Source organism: Sciurus vulgaris (genome assembly GCF_902686455.1).
Source record: "Sciurus vulgaris genome assembly, chromosome: 3".
Lineage (NCBI taxonomy): Eukaryota > Metazoa > Chordata > Mammalia > Rodentia > Sciuridae > Sciurus > Sciurus vulgaris.
In genome coordinates, this window is record NC_136463.1 from 43,666,207 (window position 1) to 43,684,909 (window position 18,703).

The window sequence follows — 18,703 nt, forward strand, 5'->3', positions numbered from 1 at the left end:
GAATCTGCATTTGAACATATCCTCCACCCTAACCCATACCTAGCCTATACACAGGTGCTCAAAAATCACACTTTGAGAATGTTCCAGGTCCTTGGAACCCTACCATCAAAAGGCATGTCATTATGCCAGGGAATTCACCAATCCTGGACAAAGTTCTGTTAACCTTAGATATCTCAATGGTTGCTGCCTGAAAAACAGTGAACTGAACTGGCAATGGCTCAGATGGAGAATAGCTATTGTTAAGAGTAGGGGCTGGGGGTGTGAGCTCAGTGGGTGAGCTCATGCTTAGCATGTTCCAGGCCCTGGGCCCAATACCCAGCCCACACCCACCAAAACTGCCAGAATGACATACTTCCGACCCTTCTTCTTGCCCAAGGATGCTGCTCATTTTCCTGGTCAGGCAATAACTTACAAACCTGGTAGCAAGATAAAGATTCTTGCTGCCTGGCAGCTTGAGAGGGGTTGTCTCCATGACCTGCTGCTTGGAAAGGGAACAGCGTAAACCTGTTCAAAGGACTGTACAAGTGCTCCAGAAGGACCTCTCTTACCCCATTCCAGGGGGCCTGAAAGTCCACTCTTAGCAGCAAAAGGTCAGCACAGGAAAGAATCTGAGAGGTCACCCAAACAGTTCCCTCCTTGTACATATGAGGATGCTCCAGTCCAAAGTCTGAACTTGGAATGTGTTTTCAGAACGGTGGCTTTGGAATTCAAAGTGCATCCCAAGTACTGGGGTTATGGGTGTGAATTAACCAAACACCATGGCTTCATTCCCACCCAATAGAACCCAAGGTAGAGAAGGAAAAGATGTTGAAAATGCAGTAAGTAAATCAGTTAAGTCCATTTGTGCAGTGAACTTCTGGGGTAGTCAAGTAGTCAGGGAAGACAATGAGTTAATTTGAATGATGAATTTTTTAGGCAGAGGGACAGAGTATAGATATCAGGAGGGGGGCTAAGGCTTCCCAGGAGGAGGGCAATGGAAGATAGTGAAACAAGATAAGGCAGGAAGTTTCAACAGGGATCAGAGCACAGAGGGACTTATAGGACCAAGTTCAGGGTTTTGAGTTGGGACTAAGGCACAGATATGCACTTGAAAGGCACTTCAGTGGCTCCATGTGGAGCATTTGGGGCACCATGAGCTAGAAAGACTGCTTGGAACTGTAGTGGTCCACTGAGAGAGTGGGAATGTGAAGAAGTTGATCTCTCTGAGAGATATTCAGAGTGTTGAAACCAAAGGCTTGAGAAGGATGGGTTGGATGGGGAACTGGGAAGGAGAGAAGGGAGGGCCTGAGCTCCTGCGGAGTTTCCTCTGTTTAGCTTCCACCATCGCTGAATATTTCCTCACATCCGTTCACTCATCCTTTGACTTGTCTGGAAGAGGAACCTTTCTCCCCTTCCAGGTTTTCCTCTCCTTTGGTCTGGATTGTCTCTTTCCCTTGCAACCTTCCCTGCTGAATCTGACATATATCACTAAGTACTCCCTACCAAGTATTTCCCTATACCCCCATGACAATCCAAAATTTCAGCCTGCATTTGTTTGTGTCCTGACTCCGTCAAGTCAGTTTCATCTGATGTCACCCCTCTGCCCCCGCTATCCCTGTATCTTCTGCCCTGAAGCCCTAGAAGGTTCCAGAGCTCTTTTCCAGGAGTTTGAGCCTAGGCAATCCTACCACTCTTACATCACAGTTCATGCCCACAGGGCATCCATCTTTGGGGTTATTTTTGAGGACTCTAACAATTCATCTTGGTTGGAAGATGCTAATCACAAAGAGAAAGCATGGTTGAAATGCTTGAAGCATACTACCACTTTCCATCCCTGGCAAATACCCACATTCCCAAAGTTTTCATCAGAATAAAATGAAGAGCATCTTTTTGAGAGGTGAACCTGTTCATCTCACACTCTCTCCTTTGCCTTCTGGATTATTGTCTCTTGAAAGTCTTCATTTAAAGCTCAATAGGAGAATATCTTGATAAATCCTAATGCTCTCAAGGGTCAGGAAACATGAGAGGTCTGGGAAATGGCGATGAGAAAGAGGAAACACAAAAAAAGTAATGCCACGCTGGCAATTCTACCTATTTTATGGTGGAATCTTGGAGAAGAGAATGTTAGACATTGACCACAGGGGGAAAAGGTTTTGATCTCCTACGCCCTGCCCATTGGAAAATAGGTAACTTACAGCAGATGGGAACAGAGATGGAGGGACATCAAGAGGGGCTCCATATACAATTCACAAAAGACTAAACTAGTGCCAGAAGTCTCCAATCTCATCTGCAAAGCAGTCACGGACATGTACACAAAAGACTGGAGGAAAAGAATCCCAAATGATCTCTTGGCAGTGCAATCTTAGTTTTTTCTTCTGTTGGTTTTCTTTTTTCTTTTTCTGCAGAGTACATATTGTATTTGTAATAAACAATCATCACATGTATAGGTACGTATACACACAAAAACAGAAAGGGGAGACCTCCATATCAGTCTAGCGCTCATCCCTGGAGACCCAAGGAGGTCTCCTACATCAAGGGCATTGAAACAGATTGAATCTGGGGGACATCCTCTCGTCCTCATGCTGGGAATGAAAGCTGAGGAGCTGCTTCTCCATGGCCTACCCAGAGCACCAAGGAAGCTGAGGATGGAGACTGACCCCTGTCCTGGCTTGTCTAGCACAGGCTACATAAATCTGCATATGTGTATTTTCTTCCTTTTCTCCCATTTTGCCCCCTCTTCAGGCCAACTAATCCTACATATGTATATCACCTGGCTTTGGTTTCTATAAATTTTAAGAGCTTCTATGGGACTCCAAGGGAGAAGGAATCTAGCTGCTTCTCCCCAATTTGCTCAAACTGCATAAAGTTCACTTTTCTTTTTTCCATCTTGTGCCTAGTTCTTATGCAGGTGCGTGGCCCAATCCAATCAGCTAGCATCCAGGCAGGGTCCCTGTCCCAAGCTGCTAATAACAGGAACGGGTTACTGGAAGGGGCTAGGTCTCAGAAAGCTTGTATTATTAGAGCAATAATGGCCTTACAAAGTCCTTTCTCATAGCATCTCTGTGTGGGAGTGTTGAGTCAAAACACAGATCATCAACCTCATTTTATGGATGGATAACTGGAGACTAGAGACACTCAAGTTCACAAATCTGTTTCCTAACATACTTTGGGAGGTGAAAGCACGTGTAACAGGGACCCTCCTTTGAAGTTGCCCTTATTTCCTCCTCCCTCTGCCCTTCCAGACCTCCCTAATTCTTTCACAGAAGAGAAAGCCCACCTAGATGGTTAAGATGTTAACCGTTTTTCCCCCTTGCAGTACCGGAAATTGAAGCCAGGGGCGCTCTAACACTAGGCTACATTCCTTCATTTTTTATTTTGAGACAAGAGTCATGCTAAATTGCCCAGGCCGACCTCAAACTTGCGATCCTCCCGCCGCAAGCCCTCAGATTGCAGGCCTGCACCGCCATACCCACTAAATCTTTCTTTAGTTGTATAGAACCCAGAACATCTGATGACCTTTGTAGCACTCTTTCTGTTTGAATCTATGCATCAACTGACACGGAGCATGTAAATTCAAAAGGACAAGAACGGCAGGAGGTCGCTGGCCCCACGATTGGAAATCTGCTGCAATGTTCCAGAAGAGAAAAAAGAACACACGGACGAACACAACTCCGCTCAACACCTAGCCTTTCTGCCCTACTTCTCCTTTCTCCTTCCTATAAAAGCCCTTTGTGCCCGAGACTGTCTAGATGGATTTTAGAGGGGACAGCCCCTCTACCTTCTCAAGAAAATAGAGTAAGCCTGAATCCTTTCTACCAACTCTCAGTTCTCAAGTACTAGCCTTCCAGGGGTGGGGTAGCCTGGACCTTTAATTCCGGAAGCACAGGGAACTGAACCCCAGGTCTAGAGATTCCAAACTAGGAGTTCTTTCCAGTCTACCAGGAGCATCAGAACCTCCTACACACTGGGTGTATTTTCATTTCAGAGCTTTATCCTCTGCATTATTCTTGCTGCCTGCCCACCACAATGCTATCACTATATCCCACAAACAACGGGAGTTACCATAACTGGAGGCCACACCTTTCCACTTTAGCCAGTGCAGGTGCAGAATGTGCCATAACCAAGAGTATATTCACTTTAAACAGACACTGACGGTTTCTGGTCTATCCTACTCCACAACCGGCACAGGGGGCTTGAAAAACACCAGAACTGGCAGGAGAACATGAACGGGATTATATGTTCTGTAGTTCATATGGTTTAAAAAAAAAAAAAAAAAAAACAAAACCAAAAAACACAGATAAGAACACTTCAAGTCCAAACAGAATCGCGTTAAAAACTTTTTAAAACACAATTACTGGTGGAGAGGGGAAGCTGGCGCGAGATGCCTCTGCAGAGGTTGATTGTGAATTCCAAATACTTTCGGAAGTCTAAATCCAAGAAGGACAATCCGCTTCCCTCCTCCATGCCTCAGGATAATTGTTTGGATACCTAATACCTGAACTACCGGACTTTGCCGCTAGTTTGCAAAGAAGCCAAGTTTTGGGTGCTTGGAAGCTCTAGTAACTTTTGCTTAGTTCGCTAATATCCGTGCCCCCATAAGGCACCCAGTGTTTGTGTGCGGCGGTGGGAGCGGGCAGTTTCCTTTGGGCACAGGTTTCCGCTCCCCAGTAGGTACTAACGATGGAGACGGAAGCCGTTGGCTTTGCGGTGACTCCAGCTCCCCCAGGACCCAGCAGTGCCAGCTGTGCCGGGTGGTTCTGCCTAGTGGGGCGGTGCAGAGCAGTTGGCAGCCTGGACGCGCGCGGAGGCGCACAGGCGCTCCCCCGCCCCCCCCCCCCCCCCCCCGGCTCTCCGCACCTTAGGGAGCTGGTGCCCACCAGCTCTCCCGCCTGCAAGTTCGCTCGGTCCCCACCTCCTCCATGTCCTACACCGCCACACTGGTCACGGGGCCCCCAACCTGCCTGGACTAGCCTGCAACTGGGGCCACCTGACTCACCGCGGGGCCCGCCAGGATCAGGAGCTCCCGCAGTTCCTCTCGAAAGTCGGAAAACAGCAGGCAACGCAGCCCGCGGCGATCAGAGGTGGTCTCCGGGCCCACCGGCTCCGGCACCGGCTCCAAGTGAGCCTCCATGTGCCCGGCGCGGTGCTGCAGGGCAGCGAGGACTCGGGCAGCAAGATCGCACTGGGCCCGCCCCCCACGCCAGTCCCCGCCCTTGACCACCGCCCCTAGCCCTCCCAGGGCCGGACTAAGTGCGCCGCCAGCAAGTCTGCGACCTTGGACCCGCTCCTTGCATCCCAACACCCGGGTCGTAGGCCCCCAGCCTTGGAAAGGCTGTGAAATCCTGCACTTGGGATTCGAAGTTTGAAAAGCTGTCAAACTAACGGAAAGCGCTCCACAAGGTGGGAGGGCAGATCCTCGTGTCTTGGACACTAGGACTCGCTGGGGCCCTGCGTCTCTCCTCAGGGTTTCAGATTCTGAAATTTGTAGCGTGGAAGGACCTAGACTCCTCCAGTTCTAACCAGGCTGGCGGCCAGCCAGTTGTTCTCATTGAGCGTTTTTGGTGGCTGCTGTACAGCTTGCTTTCAGCGCACATTTTTTTCCCGTTTGGATTTTACATACTTCTTTTCTCCCATCAGTTCTATTAAAGAACTTAGAAACTGTCAGGATAGAGTAACATGTTTACATTTTCCAGTCGGTGTTTACTGGTCTGGGTGCTTATCCATTTGCCAGAGTAGGAGACTAGGCTGCTAGCCTTAGAAAACAGGCAACTTGCCTCGCAGAACCTGTTTCCTCATTTGTATATACCTGCAAGTTGTGAGAAATGACTGGGATCATGTAGGTGGAGGACTTGAACCAGTTCCACATGCCCTCAGCCTGGCACTCAATCACTGCCTAACAAACCTTAGCTACCAGGTCAAGGATGATTTCTGTTAACAGACAAAATTCCTTCTGTTGTAAGTGATACGACTTAAGCAGAGAAGCTGGGAAAACAGAAATATTTTGGCTCATGGAAACAGAAAGTTTGGATTCAGGGATTTAAAAACGAGATCATTAGTATTTTCCCTTTTGTCACCTCTCTCCCTCTCCCTTGCTCTCCACACCAACTGCGATTCTTTCCTTCGTTTCCTTCTTCCTGCACAGGTGTCTTTCCCTTCTTTGCAGGTGATAGTGGCCTCCAGTGCCCACATTCCTATATTGCCCATCCTTTAGGCCAGAAAGCAAGACCCTTCCTGCTTCTCTTCTAGCTCCAAAGTTACAAACACAAAACTTGGAGAAAAATTAATTGACCCTGCTTGGGTTTCTTACCCACTCCTGGAAAAATCACCCTGACCAGGAAAACAGGATCTTGTGTTTGGCTGCAACTGGACCACGCACTGAACTCTGTACCAAAATGTTGGATGCTGTTCATAAATGACAAGGGCTCCACCAGAATTGCATGAAGTAGAGAAGTTTCCCAAAAGGTATGAGGGTTCCCATAGCCAAAAATCCTAGAATATAGACTAGATCTTTGGTCACTGCAATTGTATTTTTGTTTTTTTCTGGTTTCATATTTTATTAATGCTGTGGTGCTCAGACCTTGACCAGGTACCTCCACAGCTGCTTCTTGGTTCAGGTCCTCCTGCTTGTTGACTCTGAGGCACATGACACACATCTTCTTAGTGCAGATCCTGGGGCTTGAACTTCTTGCCCTTGAGGAATTTCGTGAGGTTTTCTTTCTGAGTCTGGTTAATGATGGTGAGAATATAGGAAACGTATTTGTGGACTGCTCTTATCTCGAAGAGCTTGGACTCAGTCCTACCTATCACTTTGGGAATGTACAGCTGGGATAACTCTGCCTTCAGGTCATCCAGCTATTTCAACAACTCCTCTTCCTCCTTGCTGAGTCTTCCTAAGCCTTCATCTTGCCCATGGCTGCACAGGCCTCTGCTGCTGCCTGCTGCCTTCTGCAGAAAAACAGTCACTGCTTTTGTTTAATTGTGTCAGAGTTCGGATCTGTAATGTCCTCCCAAAGAGACGTGTTGAAGGCTTGATCCCCCATGCACAGGTGGAGCTTTTGGGAAGTGATTGAATTGTTAGGGGGGTCTAACCTCATCAATGGATTAATCCATTGAGGCATCCATAGCTGAATAGACATATTGGGAGGTAATACAAACTCTAGTGGGTGGGACCCAGCTGAAAGGAATGGGTCCTTGGGGGGGCACGCTCTTGGAGACAGTAGCTTGTTCCTGGTCCCCTTCTTTTCTCTCTCCCCTGCCAACTCCCTCCCTCGCTCTCTTTCTCTCTCTCTCATTCCTGGCTACCATAGGTTGAATAGCTTAGCTCTGCCAGGCCCTTCCACCATGATGTTCTGCCTCACCTCAATCCCAAAGCAATGAAGCCAGCCACTTATGGACTGAAATCATAAGCCAAAATAAGTCTTTCCTATTTTAAATTGTTTTTTCTTAGGTGTTTTATCACAGTGATGAAAGCTGATGAACACAAAAAATCTATACCAATGTAATGTCATGAAACAGAAATGTAATATATAAATATAGCAAAAGAAGAGGAAAAAGCATTACTTGCACTTATAATTTCAAACAATCCAAAGAAACCCAATAGGGGGAAAAAAGCTAATAGAATTAATAAAAGAGGCTGGGGATACAGTTTGGTGATAGCACACTTGCTTAGCATGCACAAGGCCCTTGGTTCAGTCCTCAGCACTGGCAAAATAAATAATAATAATAACAACAACAACATTAACAAAGGGTTTTAATAGAGTTGCTACTTACAAGTTCTTCAACAAATATAAAAAAACAAATATTATCAACCTTTTATTTATTAGCAAAAACATTTATATGAAAACATTTTTTGAAAGGAATCTCTTTCACAACAAATAAAAATTCCTGGCCCTCACTCCTTAAATATGGGCTGTACACAGTGACTTCCTTCCAAAGAGTATGGTATGGAGAGGGAGTAAATAGTGACTTCACAGCAGAGAAAACTGATAAACATAACTTCAACCAGATGATCAAAGTTAATATCAACAGTGATGCATCATATTATTATGATGTTCCAGGGTTAGTTTCCTAGGGTTGCTGCAACAGTTACCACAGATGTAGTGCTTGAAACAACAGAAGTTCATTCTCACATACTTCTGGAGCCCAGAAATTTGAAATCAAGGAGTTGGCGGAGTTGGCTTGTTCTTGGAGCAGCCATGCCTCTCTGCTGGCTGCTGGTGGTTGGCCTGCAGTTCTTACAATTCCTTATTTTGCAGCAGCATAATTCTAATTGCTGCTTGTGACATCACATGCTGTCCCCTCTGTATTTGTCTTTGCACATCAGGACACCAGTCATTGAATCAAGAGCTCACCCTAATCCATGTGACCTCATCTTAACTTTATTACATCTGAAAAGATCCACTTCCAATAAAGTCACATTCTGAGTTTCCAGATAGAGACAAATTGGGGGGGGAGGGGACAATATTCAACCAAGTACAGTATTCTTAGTATGATGTGAAGAAAATAGCACTTTACTCCTACAGTCTTCTTCCCCAAAATTCATAACTCCAGTCTAATCACACAAATTCCAATTAAGGAACAGCCTACCAAATGACTGGTATTGGGGACTGGGGTTGTAGCTCAGTGATAGAGCACTTGCCTAGCACATGTGAGGCACTGGGTTTGATACTTAGCAATACATAAAAATAAATAAATAAAGGTATTGTGTCCATGTACACCTAAAAATTTTTAAAAATGACCAATATTCCTCAATTATTCAAGGTCATCAAAAACAAGGACATTTGAAAAATTGTCACAGCGAAAAGGAGTCTAAAGAAAGAAAATAATAAAACACAGGGTGGCATCTTAGAAGGAATCTTAAAATAGAAAAAGGATTTTAAGCAAGAACTAAGGAAATTCAAATTAAATGTGGACTTTAGTTAGTATTAATGTGGCAATATCAATCTAACTCCTGAAAATTATTGTTTAAATACAACCAGAGAACTTCTTCCAATTGCTGGAATAGTTAAAAAAAAATAGCTTAAAAAAATCCAGTTCTTGGCAGCAGGTAAAATTAATATGGAAATGGGGTTTTTGGAACACTTTAATGTTTTTACTTGCAGAAGACTGAGAGCCATGCTTATAGCTTTTCTTTCCCTCCCTTCCTCCCTTCCTTCCTTTCTCTTTTTGTTCTTGGTTGGTTGGTTGGTTTGGCTTGGTTTGGTTTTTTGCAGTGCTGAGGGTGGAATCCAGGGCCTCATACATACGAGGCAAACACTCTACCACTGAGCCTCATCCCTGCCTGCTTGTAGCTTATGAATGTCATCTGGGGGCTACATTGAAGAGGAAATAAAATGCATGTGAAACTGTGTAACCTGTCTCTGTGTTTGTTATTCTCAAATTTTCATTTCATTAGAATTGAAAGAATCAAAGCTGAGTGGAGTCAGGCCACAACACAAGCAGACCCCCTAAATGTCTACTGATAGTTTTAAAAAGAAACATACATGGTATTTATTTATGAATTTTATACGAGACTTGAATTAGAAGTGCATGATGTTCTTGAGGACAGCCAGTCTTTCCAATTAATATATTGGGTTTTAGTTCAATTTATTGTCTCCTTTTAAAATTTAATAACATGATTCTGAGAGATTTTTAGAGTATAAACAGGTAAGAGTGGGAAAAAAATTCAAAAAAGGAAAGTGATAAAGAGGGAAATAATTCTTTTGGCTAACAAATTGTTTTTAAAACAATGTGCAATTAGCACAAGAGTAGACAATTAGAAGAAAGGAATAATACACATTCAATAAGCAGATCTTATCCATAGGCCTGGCCTCTAATTAGAATCTAATTTATGTTGAAGGACCATTAAAATCAATGAAGAAAGAAAGGATTCATTCATAAATGGTTGTAAAAAAAAGAAACTATTTGACTTGGAAAATATTGGGGTGTTGATTGACATTATATCTGCAGATTTATTCAGGAAATCTGCACCTCATTAAAATACTGAGTCAATTGGGTTTGGGTGTCCATGCCTGTAGTCCTGGTACTTGGGAGGCTGAAGCAGAAGGATGAGTAGATCCCAAGGGTTGGAGGTCATCCTGGGCCATCCAGCAAGACCTTGTCTCTACAAAACAAGTAAATATACTAAAATGAAATAATATTTAAAAAACCAAGGGATAGTAGGAACATAACGTGAACATTGTAAAGGCTATTTATGCTAAGCCCATGGTCAACATCATTCTTAATGGAAAAAAACTGAAACCATTCCCTTTAAAAACGGGAACAAGACAGGGATGTCCTCTTTCACCACTTCTATTCAACATTGTCCTCGAAACTCTAGCCAGAACAATTAGGCAGACTAAAGAAATTAAAGAAATATGAATAGGAAAAGAGGAACTTAAGCTGTCACTATTTGGGGATGACATGATTCTATATTTAGAGGCCCCAAAAAGCTCCTCCAGAAAACTTCTAGACCTCATCAATGAATTCAGCAAAATAGCAGGCTATAAAATCAACACCCATAAACCTAAAGCATTTTTATACACAAGCGATGAAACATCTGAAAGGGAAATGAGGAAAACAACTCCATTTGCAATAGCCTCAAAAAAAAAAATAAAATACTTGGGTATCAATCTAACCAAAGAGGTAAAAGATCTCTACAATGAAAACTACAAAACACTGAAGAAAGAAATTAAGGAAGACCTTAGAAGATGGAAAGATCTCCCATGTTCTTGGATAGGCAGAATTAATATTGTCAAAATGGCCATACTACCAAAAGTGCTATACAGATTCAATGCAATTCCAATTAAAATCCCAATGACGTACCTCACAGAAATAGAGCAAGCAATCATGAAATTCATCTGGAAGAATAAGAAACCCAGAATAGCTAAAGCAATCCTTAGCAGGAAGAGTGAAACAGGGGGTATTGCAATACCAGAACTTCAACTATACTACAAAGCAATAGTAACAAAAACGGCATGGTTTTGGCACCAAAATAGACAGGTAGATCAATGGTACAGAATAGAGGACACGGACACAAACCCAAATAAATACAATTTCCTTATACTAGACAAAGGTGCCAAAAATATGCAATGGAGAAAAGATAGCCTCTTCAACAAATGCTGCTGGGAAAACTGGAAATCCATATGCAACAGAATGAAACTAAATTCCTATCTCTCACCCTGCACAAAACTCAACTCACAATGGATCAAGGACCTTGAAATCAGACCAGAGACCCTGCATCTTATAGAAGAAAAAGTAGGTCCAAATCTTCACCTTGTTGGCTTAGGATCAGACTTCCTTAACAGGACTCCCATAGCACAAGAAATAAAAGCAAGAATCAATAACTGGGATAGATTCAAACTAAAAAGCTTTCTCTCAGCAAAGGAAACTATCAGCAATGCGAAGAGAGAGCCTACAGAGTGGGAGAATATCTTTGCCAATCATACTTCAGATAGAGCACTAATTTCCAGAATCTATAAAGAACTCAAAAAAAACTCTACACCAAGAATACAAATAACCCAATCAACAAATGGGCTAAGGAAATGAACAGATACTTCACAGAAGAAGGTGTATAAGCAATCAACAGATATATGAAAAAATGTTCAACATCTTTAGTAATAAGAGAAATGCAAATCAAAACTACACTAAGATTCCATCTCACCCCAATTAGAATGGCGATTATCAAGAACACAAGCAACAATAGGTGTTGGAGAGGACGTGGGAAAAAAGGTACACTCATACATTGCTGGTGGGACTGCAAATTAGTGCAGCCACTCTGGAAAGCAGTATGGAGATTCCTTAGAAAATTTGGAATGGACCTACCATTTGACCCAGCTATCCCACTCCTCGGCCTATACCCAAAGGACTTAAAATCAGCACACTACAGAGATACAGCCACATCAATGTTCATAGCGGCTCAATTCACAATAGCCAGACTATGAAACCAACCTAGATGCCCTTCAATTGATGAATGGATAAAGAAACTGTGATATATATATATATATATATATATATATATATATATACACAATGGAATATTACTCAGCTATAAAGAATAATAAAATTATGGCATTTGCAGGTAAATGGATGAAATTGGAGAATATCATGTTAAATGAGATGAGCCAATCTCAAAAATCCAAAAGAGGAATGATCTCACTGATAAGCGGATGATGACACTTAATGGGGGGTGGGAGTGGGACAAGAATGGAGGAAGGAGGGACTGTATAGAGGGAAAAGAGAGGTGGGAGGGGTGGGGGGAAGGAAAAAAATAATGGAATGAATCAAATATCATTACTCTATGTAAATTTATGAATATGCAAATGGTATGCTGTTAGTCCATGTACAAACAGAAACAACATGTATCCCATTTGTTTACAAAAAAAATCAATTAAAAAAACAAACAAACAAAAAAACCAAATCTTCTACTCAATTATACCCTGGTCCAAGCTATCTACTACTCCCTTAGATGGGTAATTGATTAACTTTGCTGATGATATTTTATAAATAGTCATTATTACATTCATGTGTGACTCTTAACTTAGCAAGAAACATATTAAAATTAATGTTTCAAATTAATTTTATCAGATTTTCTTCAGTATGATCACATTTTTCTTTTCTTTAATATGTCCATTTAAGTTCAGCTTAGATTTCCTAGGGTTTAACCATCACTAATTCCTGGAAGAGACTTCCCTTGATTGTAGTGACATGTGATGTTGGATTTATGGCTAACATTAGGCTAATGTTAGGACTAACATTTTGAATTAATGGCTAATATTTTATTAACCATATAAGGATGACAGGCAGGTCTCTTGGAATATGTGCTCACTCTGTTTTTTCAACTCAGGTTAGTGAAGTCATATATAACCTCATAGACTCAGTTTTAAAGATTTCTGGTGTTACACTCTGTATTTATTCAAATACCATAAGAATGATTTATTCCTTGAATGTTGGAAGGCTCTCAAAGACCATCTGATGACTTTTAGGAGAGGTATATTTTGTTTCAAATTAACGGGAAAAAAGAAGCAAATTTTCTGTTTCTTCTGGAGTTACTGTTGCTATAGTTTGTATATAGCTTGAGTGTGTCCTCTGTATGTTCATGAGCTGGAGTTTGGGTCCTCAGTGTGGCAGTTTTGAGGTGGCAAAATCTTTGAAAGGTGGGGCCTTGTGGAGGTCATGGGGGCATTGCCCTGGGAAGAAATTAATGGTGTTCTCACAGGATCCTGGTTAGTTTCTGTAAAAGAAGGTGGTTTTTAAAAGCAAGCCTGACCCCTGAATTCCTCAGGCTTCATGTCTCACAATACAATCTTCCCCTCTTGCATATACTTCCACCATGATGCCATATTGTGATATACCCAGAAGGTTCTCACCAGAGCAGAGTGATGTAGACGCCATACTCTTGAATCCCCAGAACCTTGAGCTAACAATACCTCTTTTCTTTGTAAAGTACCCCGTCTCTGTTATTTTGTTGCAGAAATGGAAAATAGACTAATATGCTGGTCTATTAGGGGTTTGTGGGGGGGTTGTTTGTTTTGGTGCCTTTTTTTGATCCATGATGATAAATGTTTACAGACTGCTATAATAAACTATCACAAACTTAGAGCTTGAAATGACACACACTCATTCTCTTAGAGAGGTCAGAATTCTGAAATAGGTTTTATGGAACTAAAATTGAGGGGCCACAAAGGTCAGAGTCAGAAAGAAGAGAAACAGTGACAGAGCAGAGATTTGAATGTATTAATTCATTTCCTATAGATTTTTGGAGGCCTTAGGGAGAATCTGTTTGCTTCTTTTTCTAGCTTCTAGAAGGACCAATATTCTTTGGCCTGTGGCCTCTTCCTCCATCTTCAAAGTATATCATTTCTTGCTAGGATTTGGATACAGATTGAGGGTATCCACCAATGGTTCATATGTCCATGTTGGGGGTCTGTCCTTAGTTTGATGATGTGAGAAACAGTAGGACTTTAAGAGGTAGAGCTTAGTGAGAGGTCACTGAGGGACTCACCCCTCAGAAGAGATTGATAATTGTCTGGTGGAATGAATCAGTTGTTCTCTTGAGTTGTTATAAAAAGGCAACCTGATCCCCCAACCCCGCACTGTCTTCCTTCACCAAGTGTTTCTCCCTGCCTCGTGGGCTCCCACCAGCCAATGAGAGAGAGAGAGAGAGAGAGAGAGAGAGAGAGAGAGAGAGAGAGGGACAGCATTATAAAGAAGGTATGAACAGACCATTGTAAAAGGGAACTTTCTATTGCTGGCAAGAAAGGATTTTTTTTTTTTTAATGCACATGTCAAGAGAACAAATTCTTTTTTTTTTTTTTTTTTTCCCCCTCTTGGGCAGTGTTGGCTATTGAACCTAAGACCTTACTCATGCTAAACAAGCACTTTATCACTAAGCTAAATTCACAGCTGAAGAGGACCTACTTTTTCAGTTTTACTAACTTTACTGACAGATTGTAAAGGAAACCAAAACCCTCCAACTAACCTGTTAGTTGTGTTACAGGGGTCAAAGTTCTGCTCTCCATTCCAGGGAGAGAAAAACACTTTTTTATATTGTATAGCTTGAACTCCTACTGGTACCAAACAATAAAAACAAAACTGAGGATCCCAGGAGGTATCAGGATCCCCAAGATAAACAAACAAGCAAAAAAGCCTTAACAATCAGAATTCCTGTTGTTTACTCTCAACAGTGACCACTAAATTGTCCTGACATTGTCAAAACCCCACCGATAGGAAAGTAAATTGCCATATACAAGTCAGAACCCAAACCAGAAACAGACTTGGCCACTGAACATCAAGCTGAATGCTTCATGAACCTCATCCCTGACCAGGCAGAGAGACCCTGGAGGACAGTTTTTTGGCTCTGGTAAGTAAGTACATTCAGCTGCTCTTGGTGGACCTTTCAACCATCAGCTGTAGAAGGAAGAGCCAGACAGATGCATTTTAGGCAAAAGGAGAATGTTATTTGCATAACAGTTGAGATATCAGATTTCATAGAATGGATTGACAAGGAAATATTTCATGTTTTTGGAGGAAAAATGAGAGAAACAAGATTAATAAGATTTAAAAACCTGTTTAGAGGTTTCAAGATGGCGGCCTAGAGGGTGGCTGCATTTCATTTTGCTCCAGGACTCAGGATTCAAAAGAGGAGATATTGAGACACTTGGGACCAACTCAAAGCAGCCGGGTGACTCTCTCCCGTTGGGGAGGCATCCGGATGGGACAGTAATCCCAGAACGCAGGAAACTTTGTGAAGTAGAGCTGCTGGCGAGATGCCCCTCCCCCCGCTGGAGCAGTGAACTTGGACAACTGGGAGCGTCGTAGAGGAGGCCCCTCAGCACAGCGCTGGGACTCGGAGCAACCACTGGGGCTCCGGTGGCTGCCCAGGGGAGGAGTGGCGAGGAGAGCTGTGTGGACTCAGGACACTGGGACCTGCCCTGAGGAGGAGGAGGAGGAGCGTGGCCGCTTGGATTTGGAGTGACTGCACCAGAGCTACAGGTGGTTGCCAGAGGAGGGGCTGCGTGGTGAGCTGTTTGGACTCAGACCACTTCTGAACACCGGGGTCTGCCCGGAGTAGTAGTAGGAGGAGGAGGAGGAGCGCAGCGGGTTGTTTGGACTCGCAGTGACTGCATTAGGACTCCAGGAGGCTGCTCAGAGGAGAAGGCGAGTGGTGACTTGTTTGGACTTAAAGTGACAGCTCCTGAACACAGGGGGGCTGCCTGGAGGGGAAGTGCAGTGGGTCGCTTGGTCTCAAGTGGCTGCACCAGAGCTCCGGGCGGCCACCCAGAGGAGGCGTGCAGCGGGTCACATGGATTCAGAACCACTCAGAGCGACCGCTCCTGAACACCCGGGGGGTTACCTGGAGGAGGAGGAGGAACGGGGAGGGTCACTTCGACACGGAGTGATTGATTGCCCAGGGATACGGGGGTTGGTGGGAGGAGGAGGCACGCAGTGAGTTGCTTGGACTCCTAGTGACCGCACCGGAATACTGGGCGGCTGTCTGGAGGAAGAGGCATGTGGCGGGTCTCTGGGACTCAGAGCGATTGTATGGGGCCCCAGGTGGCTGCTCAGAGGAGGGGCCGCATAGCCAGGCGATTAGGTGCAGAGCAGGGTCCCAGAATCTAGGAGGCTTCTGGGTGGAAGAGCCGCACAGAGACAGGCTTAGGGGCGGAGCGAAGGTTTCATGACTGTGGGCAGATTCTCTGAGGAGGGGCAGCCTAAGGAGATTCATCTGCGAAGGGTGAGGCTCCCAGTCCCAGGAGGTAGGGCCGGGCCCCTGGGAACTTTGCAGAGGAAGGCAGCCCAGCCCAGGCGGTAGCTGTAAATTGAGGGGAACCTCTAGGAGGGAACTGACCAGCGAGACCTCCCCACCGGGTGTCTTCCCTGCTGGGTGAGGTTTCCCCACAAGGACGGTAAAACCAGAGACTCAGGCCCAAACAGGCCTTGCCTCAGCTCGCAGCCTAGGTCCCCTTTGGATGAACATTGGTCAACAAGTGGAGGCACCTCTGCCCACTAGCAGGGAATATACCCCACCTGAAGGCCTCCTAGAGAGGCAACTTCCTTGTGGAGCACCGCATTATCAACTTCCTCCAAGACTTCAGCCTACTGAAGGCTAAGGGGGGATATATATAGAAATCTTCAGGGACATTGTAAGTCAATAGAGGAAATCTGCAAAATCTCAGCGGTCCACTGATACCTGAGCAATATGAGAAAACAAGAAAAGAAAATGCTGCAAACAAATCTAGATGTTACATCAATAAAACCCAATGACAGCATGGCAGAAGAAATGACAGAAAAGGAGTTCAGAATGTACATAATTAAAATGATCAGAGAAGCAAACGATGAGATGAAAGACCAAATGCATGCACTGAATGATGAGATGAAAGAGCAAATGCAGGCATTGAATGATCGCACCAATCGACAATTAAAAGAGCAAATACAGGAAGCAAAAGATCATTTCAATAAAGAGTTAGAGATATTGAAAAAAAACCGAACAAAAATCCTTGACATGAAGGAAACAATAAAACAAATTAAGAACTCCATAGAAAGCATATCCAGTAGGATAGAACACCTGGAAGACAGAACCTCAGACATTGAAGACAAAATATTTAACCTTGAAAACAAAGTTGAACAAACAGAGAAGATGGTAAGAAATCATGAACAGAATCTACAAGAACTATGGGATATCATGAAAAGGCCAAATTTAAGAATTATTGGGATTGAGGAAGGCCTAGAGAAACAATCCAAAGGAATGAACAATTTATTCAATGAAATAATATCAGAAAATTTCCCAAATCTGAAGAATGAAATGGAAAATCAAGTTCAAGAGGCTTATACAAATACACAAAATTACAACATACCCACACCAAGGCACATTATAATGAAAATACCTAACATACAAAATAAAGACACAATTTTAAAGGCCGTGAGAGAAAAGAACCAAATTACATTCAGGGGGAAACCAATACGGATATCAGCAGATTTTTCAATCCAGATCCTAAAAGCCAGAAGGGCCTGGAACAACATTTTTCAAGCCCTGAAAGAAAATGGATGCCAACCAAGAATCTTATACCCAGCAAAATTTACCTTCAAATTTGACGATGAAATAAAATCCTTCCATGATAAACAAAAGCTAAAAGAATTTACAAAAAGAAAGCCAGCATTACAGAACATTCTCAGCAAAATATTCCATGAGGAAGAGATGAAAAACAAAGACGCAATCAGCAAAGGGAGGAATTATCCTAAAGGAATTGTCAAATAAAGGAGGAAACAAGTTGTGTCAAACAAATAAATAAATAAAATTTAAAAAATGAACCATATGACCGGGAAACCAAATCATATCTCAATAATAACCCTGAATGTTAATGACCTGAATTCATCAATCAAAAGACATAGACTGGCAGATTGGATTAAAAAGAAAGATCCAACAATATGTTGCCTGCAAGAGACTCACCTCATAGAAAAAGATACTCATAGACTAAAGGTGAAAGGATGGGGAAAAACATAGCATGCACATGGACTCAGCAAAAAAGCTGGAGTATCCATCCTCATTTCAGATAATGTGGACTTCAAGCCAAAGTTAGTCAGAAGGGATAAAGAAGGTCATTTCATACTGATTAAGGGAAGCATAAATCAGCAAGATATAAAAATCATAAATCATAAACATCTATGCCCCAAACAGTGGCTCATCCATGTATGTCAAACAAATCCTTCTCAATTTCAGAAACCAAATAGACCATAACACAATAATACTAGGTGATTTTAACACACCTCTCTCACCACTGGACAGATCTTCCAGACAAAAATTGAACAAAGAAACCATAGACCTCAATAACACAATCAACAATTTAGACTTAACAGACATTTATAGAATATACCATCCAACCAAGAGCGAATACACTTTCTTCTCAGCAGCACATGGATCCTTCTCTAAAATAGACCATATATTATGCCACAAAGCTACTGTTAGCAAATACAAGAAGATAGAGACACTACCTTGTATTCTATCAGATCATAATGGATTGAAGTTAGAAATAAATGAAAGAGTAAACCACAGAAACTATTCCAACATCTGGAGATTAAACAATATGCTATTATATGATGAATGGATAACAGAATATATTAGGAAGGAAATTAAAAAATTCTTAGAGGTAAATGAGAACAAAGAAACATCATACCAAAATCTCTGGGACACTATGAAAGTAATACTTAGAGGGAAATTTATTTCATGGAGCGCATTTAATAAAAGAAG

General features: G+C 42.8%; 1 protein-coding gene across 1 annotated transcript in view; it reads right to left on the reverse strand.

The window, feature by feature from the left end:
- The window catches only part of SLC47A1 (solute carrier family 47 member 1), a 103,458-nt gene extending 98,301 nt beyond the window's left edge, over window positions 1–5,157 (reverse strand). Inside the window, exon 1 of the mRNA XM_079130349.1 lies at window positions 4,976–5,157. Coding sequence (XP_078986475.1) covers window positions 4,976–5,110 — 135 coding nt within the window. The 5' untranslated portion in view covers window positions 5,111–5,157. The remainder of the gene's footprint in view (window positions 1–4,975) is intronic.
- Between the last annotated feature and the right edge of the window lie 13,546 nt (window positions 5,158–18,703).